At 48.1% G+C, this 22,319-nt stretch overlaps 1 protein-coding gene across 1 annotated transcript; it reads right to left on the bottom strand.

Annotated features, from left to right (window-relative positions):
• Positions 1-22,289, bottom strand: EARS2 (glutamyl-tRNA synthetase 2, mitochondrial). Its single transcript, XM_040458760.1, has 9 exons — positions 22,005-22,289; positions 19,564-19,719; positions 16,475-16,664; positions 12,453-12,925; positions 10,952-11,060; positions 8,393-8,546; positions 8,170-8,300; positions 1,782-1,917; positions 1-1,323 (listed from the first exon to the last, which is right to left on the bottom strand). The coding sequence occupies exons 1-9, from the start codon at positions 22,141-22,143 to the stop codon at positions 1,240-1,242; spliced, it is 1,572 nt and encodes a 523-aa protein (XP_040314694.1). The 5' UTR covers positions 22,144-22,289; the 3' UTR covers positions 1-1,239.
• Between the last annotated feature and the right edge of the window lie 30 nt (positions 22,290-22,319).

The raw sequence follows: 22,319 nt of genomic DNA, 5'->3' as shown, positions 1-22,319 counted from the left end.
GTCTTTTTCAAATTTTTATTTTATTTTATTTTTCCAGTACAGCTTTTATAGGCAGACATGATCCTCCTTTCTCTTTAGCTATTCCTATTCACCCCAATGAAAACAACTATTTCAGGGGCACCTGGCTGGCTCAGTCGGAAGAGCATGTGACTCTTGATCTCGGGGTTGTGGGTTCAAGCCCCATGGTGGGTGCAGAGATTACTTAAATAAAAGTTAAAAAAAAAAAAAAAAAAAAGAAAGGATCATCTTATTTCAGAAACCCGCAGACAATGACTTACAAGAATGGGCAGAAGGAGGAGGTAGGTATGAAGAAAAAGGTGTAAAACAGGGGGGATGAAGGTCTCCAGTCCGAGGACCAGGTCTGGAGAACTAGAAAAGAGGAAGAAAGGGCCTTTAGAGAAGGAGACACAGGTGCCCGAATACAAGGACAAAGCAGAGTGTGTAAGACTGGTATAAAGCGTAGTGCTCGCCCTCGGCAGACAGTCACTTCTTTTACAAGTGAGTCACTTCTTTTACAGAGAGTCTGCCATCCAGTTCAGCCCTGCTGGTGTCATTCATTCATCTTTTACTGCTTCACCTACAAGTGGGGCCTGAACACTGCGACCCGTGAGTCCAGGGAGATGCCAAGCTGTTAGGGGCTGCACTGCATCCCCTCAACACTCCTATGCCGAAGCCCTAACCCCCAGGACCTCAGAATGTGACTGTGTGTGGAGACAGGACTTATAAAGAGGTGAGTTAAAATTGGGCCATGAGGGTAGGCTTTAATCCAATCTGACCCGTGTCCTCATAAGAAGAGATCTGAACACCCAGAGAGACACCAAGAGCACACACTGAGGAAAGACCATGTGAGGACACAGAGAGAAGGTGGCCAATGGCAAGCCAAGGAGAGAGGCCTCTGGGAAGCCACATTTGCTGACACCTTGAACTTGGGACTTCCAGACTCCAGAACTGTGAGGAAGTAACTTTCTCTTGTTTAAGCCATTACGGGAGCCTGAGCTGAGTATGACACAAGCCCTCGTGAACCAGCTCCTAACCTGTGCTGTGTAATGTGGTGTCAGAACCAAGCACGAGGTGAGAGGAAGCCATAAACGCACTGGGTGCACCCAGAGACCGTTTCCACTCGGGATTCCTTCTGTGAGCTTCCTGATGGACCCCAGGCCCCTTCTGCTTTGCTCTGAAGGCAATTTCCATGCACGTCCAGGTTCCTAGGGCTGCCTCTTCCTCTCTCATATCTTCTCTCTAGCTGGAAAGCACCTTCTGTATTCGTTCCCGTACTTCCTTCGCTCCCAAGGACAACATCATCTCAGCTACCGGAGGTCCTTGCTAAGAACAAAAAGAGAAACTGCCTTATTGCCTTATACTGCCTAAAGAACTAAAGCCCAGCCCCAGTCTGCAGGCGCTACGCCCCAGGCCAACCCCAGTGCCGCTGCCTGCGTCTGAAGGGGCACAGTTAGCACTGCGTTGTCTTTACTTTCCGTGGCCAAGGATGGGTCCCAGGAGCCTGTTTTCCCGTGGTGATATGTCTATTGGCCCCCCATCAACCGCCAGCTCCATGCAGGCAGGGAGAGTGCATGTTTCATTCACTACTGGGCCCACTGTACCCAGAACGGTGCTTCTGCATAGTAGGTGCTTCCATAAATACTATCTGCTGAGAGACTGAAGGGAGTGATCGTGTTTCATTTGTCTTTGTACCCCCAAACCAGAGAATGACTGCCATTGAATGTCAGCTGAACGGATAAATGAGGGGCTCCAGGGAACAGTCCACCCATCTGCCCACTTACCCGCTGTCCACTGAGGGCCACTCGGAGGACTTGCATCACATTGCTGTGTTTGGTCCCCTCCAGACCTTCTGATACCTTCTTCAGTTCTCCACTCAGCACGTCCTGAGTTAAGCTCATACCTGGTCCTTCTAAAAGCCTAGAAAAGAGGGGCACCTGGCTGGCTCAGTGGGAAGAGCATGCAACTCTTCATCTAGGGGTTGTGAGTTTGAGCCCCATGTCAGGTGCAGAGATTACTAAAAAAAGGTAAATAAACTTAAATAAATAAATAAAAGCCTAGAAAAGAGCCAGTCTATGAGGGCCTGCATGGGCCAGTGGCAAGTAGGTAAGAGGGAGGATTTCTGAAGATTAACATTCACAACCAGTGTTCAAGTCTGCTTGGGGGAGAAGGGAAGGAAGAAGATCCCCATCCCTTTCCAATTTGAGAAAAAAAACAAAAACAAAAAAAAACAACTAAGGAACCAAATACACAGATAATCCAAGCACAATACAGGAAAACGCAGATGGTACCACAGTAAGAGGATTTACTAATTTCTACCTCAAGGTCATGTGATCGCTATGCCTCAGTTTTCTCATCTATAAAGTGGGGATAATAATAGTGTCTGTAACTCACAGGGCTATGGTGGGGCTGAGTTCAAACTTGTTAGGCACTAAGTACGTTGCTTGAATAGACAGTAAACACTCTGAAACACTAGATCTTGTATTTCATTTAGAAATTAAACATTAGCGGGGTGCCTGGGTGGCTCAGTCAGCTGAGTGTCTGACTTTGGCTCAGGTCATGAATCACGATTCATGTGTTTGAGCCCCTAATCAGGCTCTGTGCTGACAGCTCGGAGCCTGAAGCCTGCTTTGGATTCTATGTCTCCCTCTCTCTCTGACCCTCCCCCACTCACATTCTGTCTCTCTCTCAAAAAAATCAACAAACATTAAAAACAATTTTTTTTAAAGACATTAAACATTAGCTAATATTTATTATATCCAAGAGCTCAGAAACATTGCAAGAGAATCTAAAAACAAACTCAGAACAGGTTAGACATAGGATGGAAGAATGAAGCCCTCTGTGAAATTACTTGAAACACAGCTTTAGGATTGGCAAAGGGGAGACTCTTTGGGCAGGGGAGAGGGCTTGTAGCACAGAAGGGCAGAAAGAAAGAGACTTCGGGAGACCCCGGCTCCAGTAACAGTACTGCCACCAACCTGCTACAATCATTCTTTTATCTTAATTTTTTTAAATGTTTCTCTATTTTTGATAGACAGAGAGAGATTCCGAAACAGGCTCCAGGCTCCAAGCTGTCAGTACAGAGCCCAATGTGGGGCTCCAACTCACAAACCGTGAGATCATGACCTGAGCTGAAGTTGGATGCCTAACCAGTTGAGCCACCCAGGTGCCCCTACAATCATTCTTTAAAAAAAATTTTTAGGGCAACAACCATGATCTTAAACTCCCCACTTGCCTGTATTCTGGGACACGACAAAATTTAGGTCTATCAGATCTGCCACATCCATGCTGGCCTTTATGAACTCCCCAATAAAGTCACAGATGCCACCTTCCCAGATGGGAAAAGAGTGGCCAGGAACAGCACCTTGCACAGCTGCATGAAGAAGTAGGTGACCCCAGCCTGTGTGCACTTCCAGAAGGGCTTGCACTCTGATAGGCCACTGCACCTGTAGGTGACAAAGTCAGGGACGTTGGCCAGCATGAAGCAGTTCTCAAAGTGGAACAGGGTTATGGTGCCGGCTGCCTGGGCCCACCAGAGCACAGGCTGCTGCATCAGCCAGCCTGGCGCCCACCTCTTGCTACAAACATTCTTTGCCCACAAGTTGAAGCATGTAAGGATCTAAAATCCAGTAGGCCAGGGGCACCTGGGTGGCTCAGTCAGTTGAGCGTCCAACTCTAAATTTTGGCTCAGGTCATGATCTCATGGTTTGTGAGTTTGAGCCCCACATCGGGCTCCATGCTGGCAGTGCGGAGTCTGCTTGGGATTCTCTCTTTCCCCCTCTCTCCCTACCTCTCCCCAGCTTGTACTCTCTCTCTCAAAACAAATAAACTTAAAAACTTTTTTAGTTAAAAAGTTAAAGTTAAAAAAGCTTAATGAGTTAAAAAAAAAAAAAGCATAAATGTTTAGAAAATAATAATAAAATCCAATAGGCCAACAATCGCCCTCTGCTTTGCTGGTAGCCAGCTGAGATCCTCTCTCACCAGTGTGTTTTGAGTTTCAAGAGAGATTCCCCATTCAGTTAGAGCTTGACTTGCCAAAAAAATAAATAAATAAATAAATAAAAATAAATAAAAAATTTCTGAGTTGGAGGGGCACCTGGTGGCTCAGTTTTGGTTGGGGGTCCAACTTTGGCTCAGGTCATGATCTCATGGTTCATGAGCTCGAGCCCCATGTCGGGCTCTGTGCTGACAGCTCAGAGTCTGGAGCCTGCTTTGGATTCTGTGTCTCCCTTTCTTTCTAACCCTCCCCTGCTCTCTCTCTCAAAAATAAATAATAAACATTTAAAAAAATTGTTAATCTCTGAGCTAGAGCAATGGACGGGAGCAGGGTGGGTGGGCCTGTATTTTATAGCACCTTCTCAGTCCCCCTCAGCTATTACAGAGATTCCAAAGTGGAAATGCTGCAGAGGGCCTGGACAGTTCCACTGGTGCGGATGGTCCACAATGCCAACTGGGGTACTGCCCGTGCTCAATGGGGTCCAGACAGTCCCCTGCCACTGATAGGCTTCACGTGGAGGGTGACTGGCTGGGGGACCCGTGCTCGTAAGTAATGGGAAGAAACTGCCTCTTGGTACCAACAGATTCCCTTACTAACTCTGGATTCTGAGCCACTGAGTTTCAACAGGAGGCAAAAATAACCATGCTTATTGCATCATTAACTCGGCCACATGCTTATTATTATTCCTATATCCAGAAGATAAAATACAGAAAATATAAAATTTAACACGGAGGGGCCCCTGGCTGGCTCAGTCAGTTGAGCATCTGACTCTTTTTTTTTAAATTTTTTTTTTTTTAACGTTTATTTTATTTTTGAGACAGAGAGACACAGAGCATGAACGGGGGAGGGTCAGAGAGAGGGAGACACAGAATCTGAAACAGGCTCCGGGCTCTGAGCTGTCAGCACAGGGGCCCGATGCGGGGCTCGAACTCACGGACAGCGAGATCGTGACCTGAGCTGAAGTTGGTGCTCAACCGACTGAGCCACCCAGGCGCCCCTAGCATCTGACTCTTAATCTCAGCTCAGCTCATGATCTCACAGTTTAAGGGTTTGAGCCCCTCTCTGGGCTCCTTGCTGACAGCGCGGAACCTGTTTGGGATTCTCTGTCTCCCTCTCACTCTCTCTCTCCCTCCCTCCCCAGTTCATGCTCTTTCTCTCCCAAAATAAATAAATAAACTTAAGAAAAAAAAATTTTAATGTGGAAAATGGGGTGCCTGGCTGGCTTGGTCAGTAGAGCATGCAACCCAATCTCAGGGTCATGAGTTTAAGATCCATGTTGGGCATGAAACCTACTTAAAAAAAAGTTGTTAAAATTTACCATGGGAAAACATAGGAACTCTCCTCTATGCCACTGTGGGGAAGCAGGCTGCTAAGGAGCTGGTAGAAGAGGGACAGGCCACAGGCAATGGCAGCTCAGGACACATTAGAGCTGGCCCAGAGCTTGGCGTGGGTACAGAAGGGACTTCTAAGAAATCTGGCAGCTTCAGAACACCTGGGTGTCAGTTTTCCTGTCCTGAGTGGGAGCCCCAGAGTGTCTCTGAAATCTAACCCCATGGCAGGGATGTGGAGTTAAGGCAATGGTCCTGGTGAATTAGCACTAAGAGCTCCTATTGTGGAATGCCCTAAATTAAAGGAGTATTGTAATAATGACTCTTGGGAATTTATCCTAGAGATATAAATGCAAACCCGATTAATGATGTCTATATGTGGCTATTCACTATAGCATTGTTTGTAATAGCAAAATTTGGAAGCAATCCAAATGTCCATCAATAGGAAATGAGTTAAATAAATTATCGTAAAGTGGTACAATAATGGCCTAAGTGTAGCTGTAGAAAATAATGAGGATTCTAAGGACTGGGCAGATCTACAGATATGTTAAGTGAAACAAACAAATCAAAAGACACAGAACACTGTTACCGTATTTTTGTGTAAAAAAGAAGGATCATTTAGATATAATTAAAATGGGTAGTAATGTGCAGACAGTTCTGGAACTGAACAGATGGGGGACAAGGATAAAACTGGATTTCCCAATATCTCCCTTTTTTATACTTTCTAGGTTTAAAAATAATTTTTTTTAACATTTACTTATTTTTGAGACAGAGACAGAGCGTGAGCAGGGGAGGGGCAGAAAGAGGGAGACACAGAATCCAAAGTAGGCTCCAGGCTCTGAGATGTCAGCACAGAGCCCGATGCAGGGCTCGAACTCATGAACTGCAAGTCCTGACCTGAGCTGAAGCCAGATGCTTAACCAACTGAGCCACCCAGGTGCCTCACACTTTCTAGCTTTTAAACTCAGGTTTAAGAGGTCTGAATGGGGGCACTCTCTCTCTCTCAAAAATGAATAAACATTAACATAAAAAAAGAGGTTTGAATGTTTTCATAATCAAAACATCAAATTTCAAATTTTAAAAAGACAAAAATGGAGTTACACATCCATATCACTGAATACTCAGACATTACATAAAGGAAACTGCTAAGTGCGGCTACATTTCTGTTGGGGGCTGCAGTAGGAGGGAACACATACTTTTTGCCATAGACCTTCTTCTACTATTTGTATTATACTGTATTTTTTGCCACATGATTTTCTTATCATTTCCAGGTGTTTATTTATTTTGACAATACACTGAGGATTTCTAGATATCAGGCACTGTCCAAGCACTTTGGAGAGAAGCGTATGGCCTCTAGGCCCAACCTTGCCTAGGTTTGAATCCCTGCTCCTCCAACTTACTGTTATTTTAGGCAAGTTACTTAGCCTGTGTCTTGATTTTCTCATCTCTAAAATGGGGATAACGTTTTAACCAGATACTTTATTAGGTGGCTGTGAATTTCAGTGTATACACATATCCACACACACCCTGTGTACATACGTATACAGACCTAATACATATAAATAGCAAGTTGCAGGCATGTGTAAGTAAACTCTTAAGACCTACTTTCATCTTCATGACAAAGCTGGGAGGAGGTAGGTAAAATGGACACTGGGTTTTGCTGCCCAGCATCCACCTCCCTTTCTCCTGATACCCCAAATCTCCTTGAGGAATTACCTGGCTCCCATTCTCAGCTCACGTGCCCTGGCTGGGGGTCCATTTACGGCCCAGGAGCTGATGAGCTAACCTACGCCAACGGGCACATCACATTCCCCAGGCCTCGTGTGACTGGTTCGGAGAGAAAAATGTAGCTAGTTGGGTTCCGTCAGAGTTCATCTTAAGACACGGCTGAGGCTTTGTGATGTTGGAGCTGTCTTACAAACAGGGCACAGACATGAGAGAGGCTGCTCTCCTTTTTTTCCTTTCATATATAGTGATAAAATTTTTAGCCAGGCTCATGGCTGCCAAGTTAAAAAAAAAAAAAAAAAAAAAAGTTTTCCAGACTCCCTCATAGCTTGGCATGGCCATAAGATAGGCATTCTGGCCAGCGAGATACAGGTGGAAATGAATGTGTAACTTTTAAGTCTGTTCCGTAAGGAGTAGGAGTGTCCCATCCCCTTCCCTTTTTCCTCCTTCCTCTTCTGGCTAAAGTATGGATGGTCTGTGAGCCACCATGCACCGTGTGGACAAGAGCAGAATCTAGGGACATCAGGACCCTTGAGATATGGAAAAAGCTCTTTAGCCCTGGATCACCACTTCCTCGTGGGGTAAGCACTGTCATTTCTTCTGTCTGATAGAGAGCCCCACCCTCCATCTACTTGATACAGAGTCTCTGCAGAAAGAGTAGCCGGCATTGAGAAGTGTGGAACAGAAGGTCAAAGGGACAGAGAGAAAAATAAGGTCTTGGTGACATGTTTTTGGCCCCTGAATTAGGCTGGGGTTAAGCCAGCTTTGGTTGCATTTCTGTTCCTGTACAGTTAAGACTGTAGTAGCATCTCTACGTTAGAGGTGAGGAAATGGAAGCTCAAAGAGGTGCCATAGTGACGCCACCTGGGCAGGAGAAAGGACTGGGTAAGCGGCAACACTGGCAGAAAACCCAGGTGAACCCAACCCCAAACACACTGCCCTCTCTGGGGAGGGTCTGGCTCCTCTGGGAAAGCCCCCCTACCAGAGTGATCATCTTGCTAAGACCCTGTCACTAGCCATGCATTGTGTGGCAGGCCCCGCAGCCAGTCCTGGAGGAAGGGGGCCCTGGGAGGGAGAGGGAACTCGGGGGCGGAGCCTTGAGCTTGGCCTGCAGCAACTCACCCCAGCACACGCTCGGCAATCAAGTCCACCTTCTCCGAGATGGCGCCCAGCTGCGCTCGGCCCACGGCAGGGCGAGTCCACAGGTAGGAATGTGCCGGGGAGACCAAATCCTGCAGGCGGCAAATGTGACCCTAGGGGAAGAGGCAGTCGCTGAAAACAGAGGACAGGGAAGAAGGGGGGCGCCACCCATTCCCTCAGTCACCGGAGCTCCCTGACACCACACCTGTCTCAGCAGGATGATCCTCTCCACGTAGGCTGGGTCCAGGACATCCCTGTCTCGCAGCTGGCTGCCGAACGTCTCCTCCACCAGGGCCTGCAGCTTCCCCACCAGCTGGCGTCTCTGGGTCTCACTGCTCACCAACCGACACAGGTGCAGCCTGTAAGAGAAACCAAGGGACCGTGCAGCCACTGGCATTCCCAGTCCCCTCCAAACCCTCTCCCTAAGGGAGCAGACAAGGTTTGAAGAATGACACGTTATATGAGCTGTCCCTCCCACAGCCCAGAAACAGATCATACAGGAAAGGGATCTGGCCAAGGTCTAAGTCAGCCTAAGAGCCCCAAGCAACTCAGGTATCCTGTTGTGTTTCTAAGATAGTAGCTAACATTTTAAACTAGAAAGAGATCACATAAAAACAGAGATTTCTGGCTTCTCTTGGGATATCAGAGAAGATCTGGCTGCAAAGGGCCCTCGTGCCCCACACTTCAATAGCAGGAGCAGAGTGGAGGCCGCCCGGTTTACAGGCACAGAGCACTCCAGTTTGCCAGGGCCTCTGCTCCCCAGTGCCTCTCCCCAGGCTCGCTACCTACCCCCGTGCTGGCTGCTGGCCTCGACAGGCACCTGACTTTACAAGGTACAATCTACAAGTGTCTGCCTCCTTGCGTAGCTTAAAGCATGAGACTCCGGCACAAAAAGGCAGAGATCAAGAACACAGATTTATAGGATCTGAAGCTCAGAGTGCACAGCTGTTTGAATCCAGGGCTCATAATCAAGAAGTTCAGGTTTTCTTGTCAATTCCAATGTTCTTCTTTCCAGAATTCTTCTAACTGCCTTGCTCCCTCTCTTCGGGAGCAGCAAAGCTTTAACCAGTCCTCAGTTCCCTCCCTAGGCTGCCCTGGCATGGAAGAAAGGCAGGCGGCAGCGGTGGGGGTGTATCTTCTGGGCTCTGGAACTGGGGCAGGCCTGTGTATCAGGCTGGCCCTGTGAGAGGTCTGCAGCAAGTTACATGATCGTCCAGAGCCTCAGGAGGCTCATGTACACCACAGGGACAACCAGGGGCCTCCGTCACAGGGCACTGTGCAGACTACATGAGGGACTATCTGGAAAGCACAGAGGAAAAGGCAGCTGGAGGCGGGCAGGGGGTCAGGACTGAGGGTTCCGCACATCGGCGGGGGGGGAAGGATGAGACCCTCTGCGAAGCTATCTGGAGCACACGCTACCCAAAAAATAATGATTTTCTTAAAAAGGAGTTAACACCACATACTGAAAGTGTCTCTAGGATCTCCGCAGCAGTGGGAGAAGACCGTAGACAGGAAGCAATCAGGAGACCCTAGTGGCCACGCTTGAGATAATACATGGAAGGTCTAGGGCCTGGGAGACAGGAAGTGCCAAATGTCAATTACCATCACTACTTCCACCACACTTGTGGTGCTGCTCTGATGACTACCGGTGCTACCTTTACTGCTATTACCGAAATAATCACAGCAGCGGCTTGATGCCAGGAACATCTAAACGTTAATGGCTTCGGCTGCGTTTGTGGCAGTCCCAAAACTGCATCTCCTCTTGGGTCCATGCCGAGTAGAGCCCACCTCCATCCTCCTCTGGCTACCCTCATGCTGGAGGACTGGAATGGGTCACAAAGTATTTCCCCGCCGTGCCCCATTTCCTTGAAATACCACTTTCCCTACAATCAGAAAGGTAGGGTTCAAGTTGCATTCACTGGTGAATACCCCATTCAAGGGATGCCTGCCGTTTGCTGCGTGAACGGGCTGGTTATGGAACACTGCCCTATGTGTCGTTTCCTTCTATGCAAAAGAGAGCAAAGTCAGACAACTGATCTCATGTCTGATGGGAGATAAATGAAGTAACAACCTTCAATACCTGCAGTCAATGCGAATTCTCTGGGCTCATGCAAGTAAAGCACAGAGAGCCTGTCCCCAAACCAGTGCTCAAGAGACGGCATCCTTGAGTCCCTTGTCCCTTAAGTACACATTAATCTGCTGGCTTTACCACCAAGGCCCTTAGATGGATATGTCAACAGTGATCTGAACTGTAACTGGCTTTAGAGGTCTGAGTGAAGAGCTACATGAAATGTAAAACAGGTGTCATGAGACAGTGCTCAGTCACCGTGTTGGTGGGGGGGCGGGCAAGGGGTGATTCCGAGGCGAAGATGCCCCTTTTCTCTAGGCCATGGCTAACAGAATCCATGCAAAGGACGACCAGGAATAATGGTAATGACAGAGACAGTACCTACCATTTACAGAACACTTTTTATGTGCCAGGGGGTGTGTACAACACCTTGATGCAACGTTTAATTTAACTGAACTCCTACAACAATCGTTAACAGGTAAGTACTGTTATTAGCCCCATTTTCGAGAGGAAGAAACAGAGGCTCCAGGAGGTTAGGTGACTTACGTGCTCTGTGTTCACGGAGCATCGGACACATGAGCCCACAGTAAAAATCAGGTCCATGTGACTCCAAAGCCCACTAGACCCTCTGCCATGGGTACCCTCATTAGCAAGAAAGCCTTTTTGTACCAGCGGCCTCCCTGCTTCACCACTCACCTGTTAAATTCCGGGAGCTTCTCCAGGTCCAACAGGGCTGAGTGGCAGGTGACCCGGGTCAGGTCAAACTGTGTTATCAACTCAGGCAGGGTCCTGCCCATCTGGTTCTCTGCAAGGAGGCAGGCCCAGCCTCAGCCCCCTCCCTCGCTTTCAATCACAAGGGAGGCTAGGTGATCACGTTCTGGGTTTCCCATTCCATTCTGACCCAAGGGATTCAACTTCTAACTCTTTTATAGATCACGGGCCTTGAAGGAGCTTTCATTTGCAGAAAGGGTTCTGTCACTCAGGAAAAACAAGTTTGAAAACAATCAGACTCGGGGTGCCCGGGTAGCTTAGTCAGTTGAGCGTCCAACTTCGGCTCAGGATATGATCTCACAGTTCATGGGTTCGAGCCCCATGTTGGGCTCTGTGCTGCCAGCTCAGATCCAAAGCCTGCTGTGGATTCTGTGTGTGTGTGTGTCTCTCTCTCTCTGTCCCTCCTCCACTCATGCTAAGTAAATAAACATTCAAAAAATTTTTTTAAAATAATCAGGCTAAACCAACCCTCACTGCCCTCAAAGATGTGGGTTGCAGGAACAGCATGCTCATTGCCTGGCTGTGCCCCAGAGATTCTGACTCTGCTGGTCTGGGATGGCGTCTGAGCATCAGTATTCTTTCCAAGCTTCCCAGGTGGTTCCAAACCTCAGGCAGTATGGAGAATCGCTGCGCAGGGAGCTGCCTCTCCAGAGCTGCAGCCCCATCCCATGCGGTCAGCAGGCATCGTGGCCAGGCCTAGGCCTACAGGGAGTCTCTGCCGTGTCCCTTACAGGCTGCATGGCTTTGCCAAGTCATCAAACCTGTCTGAGCCTCACAATTCTCTTATAAACAGCAAGGATAATTTAATCCTCTAAAGACTATTTTAAGGAGTAAATGAGATGAGAGCAGAATAAACAGTAAGCAGACTACCAGTGCTACATTTCTAGAAATCCCCTCCAGAAAGAGGTCATCCTAATTTGCTGCTTCTTTAAACCTTGGGCTCTAAGTCTTGGACCAAGGATAAGGGCCCAGTTTGGAATACACTAGGGTCATAGCAGTCTTAGTAATTCTGTTGGAACCCACACTTGCCATAGTGGGAGTAATGTAATTATAATAACCATAAGATCTACGGTTTTTGTGCAGAGTGGCAGACACCTTACTGGGTGCCTCATACTCATGAGCTCAGTGAATCCTAACTTAACCCCATGAGGTAAACACTTATCCCCATTTTATAGAAAGGCAGGGAAGGCTCAAAGACCATAAGCTCCTTACGGGCAAGGGTTACATTTAGCTAGTTCACTGCTGTAGCCCCAGCACTTAACACAGCGTCTGGCTCAATAAACATCTGTTGAGAAAAGAATGAATTTAGGCAAGAGCGTGCAGCTAGTATATGGCACAGCCTGGCCTGAAGACCAGGTGGGCCTGAACCAAAGCCCCAGTTCCTCACCACTCTGGTCCCACTGCAAACTCGCAGGTGGGCAGGTACCTGCAAACCCGGAGCCACAGTTGGTGATGATGTCCAGCAAGGCATCTGGCAGGAAGTCGGCAGCAGCAAAATGCTCCAGGAAAATGTCTCCTTGCCTCTTGGACAGCTTGCTGCCATCCCTATTGAGGAGCAGGGGCAGGTGGGCAAAGCGAGGTGGTTGCCAGCCCAGGGCCTGGTACAGAAGTAGATGCTTGGAGGTGGAGACCAGCCACTCAGAGCCCCGCAGCACGTGGCTAATGCCCATGTGGTGGTCGTCCACCACGCATGCCAGGTGGTATGTGGGAAAGCCATCGCTCTTCAGGATGACCGGGTCCCCCTCCACACTAGCTACTTCATGCCGATTCCAGCCATACACCAGGTCCTGGAAGGCTGGTGCCTCCCCATCCAGGCGGAAGCGGATAGCAGGTTTGGGGCCTGTGGCTAGCTTCTGGGCCACCTGCCTCTGGCTCAGGTTCCGGCACCGATTGTCATACCTGTTAAAGCAGAGCGTCACAGAGATTAGGATGACTACAGACAGACTGAATTCCGTCTTTGTCTCTGATAGTTGGCTGACCTTGGCAAGTCATCTACTTCTCCAGCTCTGTTTCCAGTCCTGAACAGGGAGTGGAGTGACGTATGGGGAAGACAGTAATTGATAACAGTGTGGCAGACACTTGCGCCTGCCTACCTGCCAGCCTCTCCCTCTTCTTCCTTGCTAATGAGGAAATAGCAAAATGCCTAGTCCTGGGGGTTGAATCACAGCTGGTGTGGCCAATCATGCAATCCCATTCCCATTTGCCAGCAACTGGTCCAGGCCAGACCACTCTAGTCCCTAAGACTCAAATAAAAGTATGCCTGGAGGCAGGGGAGGCTTAGGCTCTGGGGAAAGGTTGCCTCTCCAATTGAGAGCAAAAGAGCCACAAGAGGAAAATTCCTCTGCTTTCCCCCTGTGCCCTTCAGATGTTGTCCTGTGAGGGCAGAATGCCTGCAGCCTCCACAGCCACTTGCAGCTAGTGTAGGGGGTGGGGCAGGGGAGGTAGGAAGAAGCCACAACAGAGCGCTGATGTCTTGAAGCTGCTGGTTTTATCCTTGAGTCATCCACCTCCAGACTTCTGCAGAGTAAGTGACAAATGTCTGTGTGGTTTATGCCCTGGCTACTCCAAGTATGGTTTGTGGATCCCTAGCAACAGCCTCACCTGGGAGCCGGCCAGAAATGCAGCATCTCGGGCCTCAGCCCAGACCTGGTGAATCTGAATCTGCATGTTAACTAGATCCCCAGGTAAGTCGTCTGCACATTAGAGCATGAGAAGCTCTGATTTGTCCCCCATTCTCTTTTAAATTCTTTATTATTATTATTGTTTTTAAATTTATTTTTGAGAGAAAGAGAGAGAGACAGTGAGCAAGCATTTGTGTGCAAGTGCTGGGAAGGGGCAGAAAGAGAAGGGGACAGAGGCTCTGAAGTAGGCTCTGCACTAACAGCAGAGAGCCCAATGCGGGGCTCGAACTCATGAACCGGAGATCATGACCTGAGCTGAAGTCAGCCGCTTAACCAACTGAGCCGCCCAGGCACCCCTATTCTTTATTTTTTTTTAAGTAAACCCTACCATCAATATGGGGCTTGAACTCATGACCCTAAGATCAAGAGTCGCATGCTCCATCCGCTGAGCCAGCTGGACGCCCCTGGTTTGTCCCTTTTATTAATTTTAATTTTATCTATTTATTTTTTTAATTTACATCCAAGTTAGTTAGCATGGTTTGTCCCTTTTAAAAGGGGTGTTCCATTACTTACTCCCCGAAGAATCCTGACACAGAAATCTAAAGCTTGAAAATATACTCCTTGACACAGAGCTAAGTGTTCAATTAATAAACGGCTGCATGGATTCCACAACAGAACTTGACTGTAATTTTAAAAAATAACCTTCTACCAATAGACAAGTAGACTATTTATGACAAAAAAGTAAAGCTGCAGTGAATATCATCTCATACAAATATCCAGTGCTTGTCCAAACAGTTCATTTAAACTGGAACTCAGTGGGGGGTGCCCATGAGAGCTTGACTCTTGACTTTAAGGATGTGAGTTCAAGCCCTACCTCGGGCATGAAGCCTATCTTAAAAAGGGGCGGGGCACCTGGCTGGCTCAGTCGCAAGAGCATGTGGCTCTTGATCTTGTGGTCATGAGTTTGGGCCCCACGTTGGGTGTAGAGATTCCTTAAATAAACTTAAAAAAACTTTGTTTTAATTTCTTTAAAAAATAAATTAAGTAAGGGGCGCCTGGGTGGCTTGGTCGGTTAAGCATCCGACTTCCGCTCAGGTCATGATCTCACAGTCCGTGAGTTCAAGCCCCGCATCGGGCTCGGTGCTGACAGCTCAGAGCCTGGAGCCTGTTTCAGATTCTGTGTCTCCCTCTCTCTCTGACCCTCCCCTGTTCATGCTCTGTCTCTGTCTCAAAAATAAATAAAACATTAAAAAAAATATTAAATAAATAAATAAATAAATAAATAAATAAATAAATAAACTGGAACTCAAGATGTCCTGATGCCACTGCTGATGGGAAGCAAGGTGGTCAAGGGCCACAGGCGGTGTCTATCAAAGCTCCAAACCGGCCCTGCAATTCCTCATCTGGGAGGGTCTCCAACAAACACCCTGCACACGTGCACAACAACATATGTCAACATGATCCATCCCAGCTCCTTCTTTATAAATACAGATTAGAAATGGCATCAAGATTCATTAGTAAGAAACTGTTTAACGGATGTTACATCTGTACAGTGGAATACCATGCAAGCATAAGAAAAATGTGTGGGCCTATATAGATTGGATAGCCTCAAAAAAGGTAAGTGGGAACAGTAAGTTGCACAATCCGTATATTGTGTGCTGCCATTGGAACGGGGAAGAGAAACAATACGTGTTCATCAGGGTATATGCGTTGAGTGTCTCTGGAGAAGACAGAAGAAAATTCTAGGGTCACCTGGGTGGCCCAGTCGGTTAAGCATCCGACTTCAGCTCAGGTCATGATCTCACGTTTCATGAGTTCAAACCCCACACTGAGTTCTCTGCTGTAAACTCAGAGCCTGCTTTGGATCCTCTGTCCCCTTCTCTCTCTGCCACTCTCCAGCTCACATGTGCTCTCTCTCTCTCAAAAATAAATAAATATATGGGGTGCCTGGGTGACTCAGTTGGTGAGTGCTGTGCTGACAGCTGTCAGTGCTGTGCTGACAGCTCAGAGCCTGGAGCCTGCTTTGGATTCTGTGTCTCCCTCTCTCTGCCCCTTCCCTGCTTGTGCTCTGTCTCTCTCAAAAAACGTTAAAAAAAAAGAAAGAAAATTCTAACTGCAATTGTTTACAGAAAGGGAAATTGAGGGCCCAGAGTCAGGGTTAGGAGAGATCTTTGCATATACATCTCTCTGCCTCTGAAAAAAAAAACTTTACTTACTCAGAATTACAAATAATTGAAGTTACTTTACGTGTTACTACTGCCTGAGAGCCAGTGTGGTCGGCAGCTCTGACATGGCCCCAGTGATGCCCACCTCCGGTGTTTCTGCCCTTGTGTCATCCCCTGCCTGGAGTGTGGGCTGGACCTAACAACTTTCTTTTTGGGAAGAGAATGCGGCACAAGTGACAAGATGTTGCTTCCTCTGTTCAGTTACAAACAGACTGGCTTCTGTCTTGCTCTCTTTTGCTTTCTGTCCACCTTGCCCACAGCGAGGCCAGCTGCTACGCTGTGAGCTGCGCTGTGGACAGGCCCACATGGCAAGGAGCTGGCATCTCCGCACAACAGCCAGTGCAGCCCACGGTCAGCCAGCAGCCTCATGAGAGAAATGGAAGCGGACCCTCTGCAAGGCCAGTCTTGAGGAAACCACAAACCTGGCCAAAACCTTGACTGCAGCTTTGAGAGAGACTCTGAGCCAAGGGAGCCAGCAGAGCTGCGCCCAGACTCCTGATCAAAGAGGCCGTGCAGGGACCACAGTTTGGGGGGAATCTGTCATGCAGATGAGGGACACACGCGACTTTGGGGAAGCAGCCTCGACAGGCTAGGGCTCTCACCGGGGCGTCTGGTGATTCCTCAGGGCCTCCTTCTTCAGGAGCTCCAGGCGCTGTGGTGAGCAGAAGCAGGGGTAAGCAGCGCCGGACTCCAGCAACGCTTCCGTGGCCCGGGCGTAGAGCTCAAGTCGCTGGGATTGCTGGTACGGCCCCGCTGGACCTCCCCGGCGGGGGCTCTCGTCTGGAGGGATGCCTGCGGCACAGCAAGAAAGAATGCTCACCAAATTCTAACAATGAAGATGCTGACAGCACCAGTTCGGCACTGTTTTGTGTGCCTTATGCATACAGTAAAGCTTTTAATCCTCACAACAACCCTCAAGGTTGTTACTGTCGCGATTTCCCTTTTATAGGTGACCAGTTGAAAGACAAGAGAGGGTAAGCGCTCAAGGTTGTGAGGCCTGAAAGATAAGGAGTCACAGGGGTGTGTCACCTCCATAGTCCACGCTCTCAACTGCCCTTCCTCTCCATCTGTCCTTTCCCTGGGGAGGGGGAAAGCAGCCCAGGCCCGGAAGAGCTGGCTCCAAAGAACAAAGTATGGTTCAGGGCACAGCCCTGGCTGGACCACCTGGTTCTGTGCCAGAGAAGCTGTGACAAGGGATCCTGAAGACGGGTGAGGGCCGCAGTGCCAAGCACCTGCCAGGCTGCTCTTATGTCCCATGACTTCCATCAAGCCTCAGAACCACCCTACTAGGTAGACGCCATCGTGACCCCCATTCAGTACGGACGCTGAGGCACAGAGGGGCTCTGTTACATCACTTGACCAACAGCAAGCGGTACAGATGTGTTCGAAGCCAGGCCAGGGGGCCACAGAATCCACGCTTTTCACCCTGATTGTACTGCCTCAGCCTCCTTCCCCGCAAAGCGGAGCTATGCTCTAGCATGCGGGGCGGTGGCAAGAACGAGACACACTGGTACTTTCAAAGCACTCAGCCCGGTGCACACACGCAGAACCACTGTGATGGGTGCCGTTATATGAAATGCGATCTGTTGTAAGCCACAGCTCCAGCCCAAGGTCCAGTTTCCTCCCGTCACAAAGGACAGATTTAACCAATATACACTTTCTGCAGAGACAAAGGGGACACAAAAGAGCCGGATGGTGGTGTTTCTACCCTAACAGCTTTCAGTAAAAACCACTGATTTGTAGACTTTGAAATGGTGACTTTCGTGTCAGGTAAATTATATGTCAATTACACACAAAAAGGGTGACTCCTAAATTAAGAAGCCACAGAAGTCAGCTCTGCCTCTCCACCACACTGGAGAGGAAGCTGTGCTGAGGGGCTGCAGGCGTCATTTACACAATCGTGCTGCACCAGGGGCTCCAAGAGTAGGACTCTTTCACCCCTGGACCTCCTGTTCAGACAGTGGCTGACATAGCAGACGCTCAGTGAAATCCAAGTTCTCATCCTGGCCTGCCTGGTACTGCAGGTTCAGTACCGGCCAACTTCTGTCCTCACATCTCCAGTTCCTCTGCTTGGTCACAGTCCTTGGGCCATGCTGGCCTCTTTGCTGCTCCTCTAATACGCCCTATGCTTTCCTTCATCAGGGCCTTCACATCTGCCATTCCCTCTGCTTTTTAAATTAAAAAAAAAAAAAAAAAAAAATTTTTTTTTTTAATCTTTATTTTTGAGAGAGAGAGACAGAGACAGAGTGCAAGTGGGGAAGGAACAGAGAGAGAAGCAAACACAGAATCCGAAGGAAACACAGAACCTGTCAGCACAGAGCCCCACAAAGGGCTCATACTTAAGAACTGCAAAATCATGACCTGAGCCGAAGTCGGATGCTTAATCAACTGAGCCACCCAGACGCCCTGCTTTTAAATTTTAAGTTTATTTATTTATTTTGAGAAAGACAGACAGCATGAGTGGGGGAAGGGCAGAGAAAGAGAGGGAGAGAGAGAATCTCAAGCAGGCTGCCAGCACAGAGCCTGATGTGGGGCTTGAACTCATGAAACCGTGAGATCATGACCTGAGCTAAAACCAAGAGTCAGGTGCTGAACCTACTGAGCCACCCAGGTGCCCTGCCTCTGCTTTGAACAGTCTTCGTGCAAGTAGCCACAGGGCTGGCCCCTCACTTCGTGTGATCTCTGCTTTAATGTCCCCTCCTCAGAGAAGACCACCCTGTCTAAAACAGCATCCCTCCCTGTCAGTTCTCTAACCTGTTAACCTTTTCTCCATAGCACACATTAACACTTAACATCATGGTGAAAATGAATTAATTTATCTGTCTTCCAATTACTGACAACAGAGTCTCTGTTAAATGCTGGAACACGACCTAAATTACAATAAGTGATCTCCTTGAATGAATTCCTTTACTCAACTAATCTCAACTAAGCATCTGCCATAATGTTCTACAATAGAAGATAAAAATGAAATCAGTTTCTGCCCTTTGGGAACCCAAAGTCTAGTTAATAATTTACTGCAGATTAAAATACACATCTCATAAAAGTCTCAGTATTTTTGGTATTTTTCCTTGGAGAACTTATCTGGTTATACCTGTCTTGACAGGTAAGTAATTGTTGACCCAGGGAACACAAACACACTCCTCCTTGTCTTCCTGGGGTTTAGCAGTCCTTCAGATTAAACTTCCCATAAGACTGACTTTAGAAGCTGTACGCATTTAGTTTGGCTCACACAGTGTGTTTAAAAAAAAAAAATCTGAGTTCAAGTTTAATAATGGCAAGTATTCATTAAAAAAAAAAAAAAAAAAAACAGTAACAAAAACCTGGATTTCTGGCTCCTCTTGTGAGTCAGAAGGTTGGAAAAGCTGGGCCAGCATTCCCACATGGGAACAAGGGGCTGGAGCCTTCTGCTCACCACACGCCTTGCCTCTCCAATTCCATCTTATGCTTGGCCTGTGTTTCCTGTCCGTTCCCAGTAGCACCTGACACTCTAAGAACAAGAACCTCAAAACAGCCTCAGAGCATTTCTTTAGCATCTTTTTTGGGGAGGGGCACGTGCCTCCTAAGGCAGCACAAATATACCCATCTCTCCAGGAACTCCTCATTGTCCAGCTTGGGCCCTGTGAGGCCTACTGGCTCCTTTCCCTGCTCCCACTTCCCCCTTGGAGAAGGGTTTTTTCCCTGACCGCCTCACCTGCCCACTCCAGCATGTCTTCAATATTCTCTGCTGCCCCAGGCACAAGGCGGGTCTGATCCGTGTCTTCCAGCCTCAGGATGAAGCTCCCCTGGTGCTTCTTGGCAAAGATATAGTTGTATAAGGCAGTGCGTAGGCCACCCAGGTGCAAGAAGCCTAGTATAAGAAGAGAACACTCAGTCAAGACAGGGAAGATGAACTGACACACCTCAGCCAGACGCAAGTAAGCCCTGCTTGTACCAGGACATCCCAGTGAATATCGAAGCTCAAGGAACAGCTACCCCTGTCCCATCCTTCCAGTCAACACCAAGACAGACTGCCACAGGAGAGGACAGGGGTGGTCAACCTCTTTAGCCCCTCATCCTGGAAACAGAAGACCACACAAGTTTTAGAGCATGTAATTTTGTGGAAAAAAAAAAAAAAAAGACTCCAACTCTTCCTAACTGCACCCACTGTTCTACTTAGATTTGCCTCAAGGCCAAGTTTCACCCAAATAAGGACAGAGGATTATCCACTGAAGCCATTACCACACATCCATTTAACATGTACAAATTCAATGATGTGCTTGGGTGAAAAAAAAAAAGCTAATATCTTTATCTTCTTTGGTCCAGGCCATGGCTCTGACTCCATAACGAGCCTCTCTGCATCTACAGGCTTAGGAGGCAGCATGGGACCCATAAGGCTCTTCTGGCATCAGGCAAACTTCTTCAACACGGATTATGTGTGACCTTCTGCTAGTTATTACAAGGCAACCACAAAACCAGAGGTCCCCAAGACAGAAGACAGGGGTTCAGTAATCTGGATTTAAATTCTCCATCCACCATTTACCAGTTGCTATCCCTTGGGCACTTTACTTCATGTGTATGAGCTTCAATCTCCTCATCTGCTAAGATTTAAAAAAAAAGAAAAGAAAAAAGAAACTTTCCTTACAGGGCTGTTGTGACCTAAGCGCTGGTCAAAGTATACCCTTCAATTAATTTTAGCTATTAATGACCTATGTTGTTTCATAAATCTGTCTGTAGTCAGTATATTTTATCTGTCTGTAGTCAGCAGCCTTTTCTGTATGGGCTTTTCCTGCAAATCAGAAAAAAAAGGAGAACTATAATCATAATAGAGAATATTGTTTATTAAGTGCTAAGTACAAGACCTTGCTAAGTGCCTCAGTTGCATTAGCTCAAACCCACAAGACAGGAACTATTACTAGCCCTGTTTGGCAGAAGGTAAAACTCAGAAGCTCAGGAAGGTTATACAATTTGCCCATGTCACACAGCTAACAAACGGCAAAGCTGGCAATGTGGATCCAGCCAACCTCAGACCTTGTGGCCCCCATCCACTACATGAGTGCTGTGCTAAGCCAAGTACAGACACTTGCTGGTCTAGAAACTGCTGCCAGTTCATAACCAAGTAAGTACAGAAATTGAGAAAAAATATTTAGAAACAGCAATTTGACAGAGTAATTTTATATTTGGTGAATTCAACAGAAATAGGCTCATATTTTGTATGCTTTCAATATTTGTCCTTTTTAGTAACTCATTTCTGTTGGTTATATAAAAATACTGATCCATAATCAATTAGAAATTAAAAACCAGTCCTGTCACCATGGTCTGAGAGGCCGGCTCTACACTCTGCTGCCTGCCAGGAAAGATCCTGTCACTCTGTGCAGGTGGGATCTTGACACAAAGGCTTACATGTGGACCCACAGGTTCTGAATGAGAGGAATGCTCAGTGTGGAGAGGGCAGAAGGAAGCCTCGGTGAGAAAAACAAACCGGGGGGAAATGGTGGGGACACCCTGACAAGCTCTCCACTAGGGCATACAGTGAGCCTCTGCCTAATTCTTTTGGCTTGCTGAGTGCCAACATTAACCACAGGGCCTTTGTACCTGCAATTTCCTCTGCCTAAAGTCCTTCTTATGGACTTCATACAGACTTCAGATACATAGACTTCCTGTCTTTTGGTTCTCAATTCAAACGCTACATCCTCAACACGCCCTTCTTGAGCTTCCTATCTAACCCCCAGGCCCCTACTCTGCTTCATTTCTCTTATGGCATCTGTAACTAAAACTACAGTTATTTTTACACGTATTTGTCGCGGCTATAATGTATACTATAGGATAGGCTTCTTGAGAACAAGAGCCAAAAACGTTCCTGGAAACCACGGCATCCCAACGCCTAAAACAATACCTGGCGCACTGTTGGTCCTCAATAAACATTTACTGAATACATGAAAAAGGGACCGAAAGAAATGGTACAGTTCGATAAACACAAAGAACTTCCTGGCAATGTGAATAAATTACGCTTGTGGGCCTACTTCTACGCCTGCAAAATAGGGTCGCGCTGCCCGCCCAGTCTGACTCGACCGGAAGGGATTCGTTCGGGAATATTCGGGGGGCGGACACGGTACGACGGACTTCGACCTACAGCGTCACGTCCGCCCAGGTTACCTGTGGGGCTGGGGGCGAACCGCACCCGCACTGCAGCCCCGGGATCAGTGCCCAGGCTGGCCTCGCGCCGTCCTACGGGGCGGCCCAAGGCCGCGGGGGCCCTCGCCGACTGCAGCAGCCTCTTCAGAAGCACCGCCATGTGGGATGGAGCCGCACACGTGGGCTTCTCGGTGCATCACTTCCGAGGACCCCTTCCAGCCAATCCGCGTCTGCCACAGAGGGCGCAGCCCCGCCCCTTAAAGGCGCAGGCCTCCTAGCCTGCAAGCCCACGCTCCCCAACGCCGCTCCGGCCCCACTAGGCCTCTAGGGGGCAGA

This window comes from Herpailurus yagouaroundi, unplaced genomic scaffold, assembly GCF_014898765.1.
Source record: "Herpailurus yagouaroundi ecotype Mexico unplaced genomic scaffold, PumYag 222, whole genome shotgun sequence".
NCBI lineage: Eukaryota > Metazoa > Chordata > Mammalia > Carnivora > Felidae > Herpailurus > Herpailurus yagouaroundi.
This window is presented reverse-complemented; position numbering and strand designations above follow the sequence as displayed.

Excerpts from the sequence above, each read along its gene's own strand:
- EARS2 (XM_040458760.1), bottom strand. The coding sequence starts at position 22,143 with ATGGCGGTGCTTCTGAAGAGGCTGCTGCAGTCGGCGAGGGCCCCCGCG. Across the intron at positions 11,061-12,452 it reads CTGTGGCTCCGGGTTTGCAG|AGAACCAGATGGGCAGGACC; the intron begins GTACCTGCCCAC and ends GCCTCCTTGCAG. Across the intron at positions 8,547-10,951 it reads AAGCTCCCGGAATTTAACAG|GCTGCACCTGTGTCGGTTGG; the intron begins GTGAGTGGTGAA and ends TTTCTCTTACAG.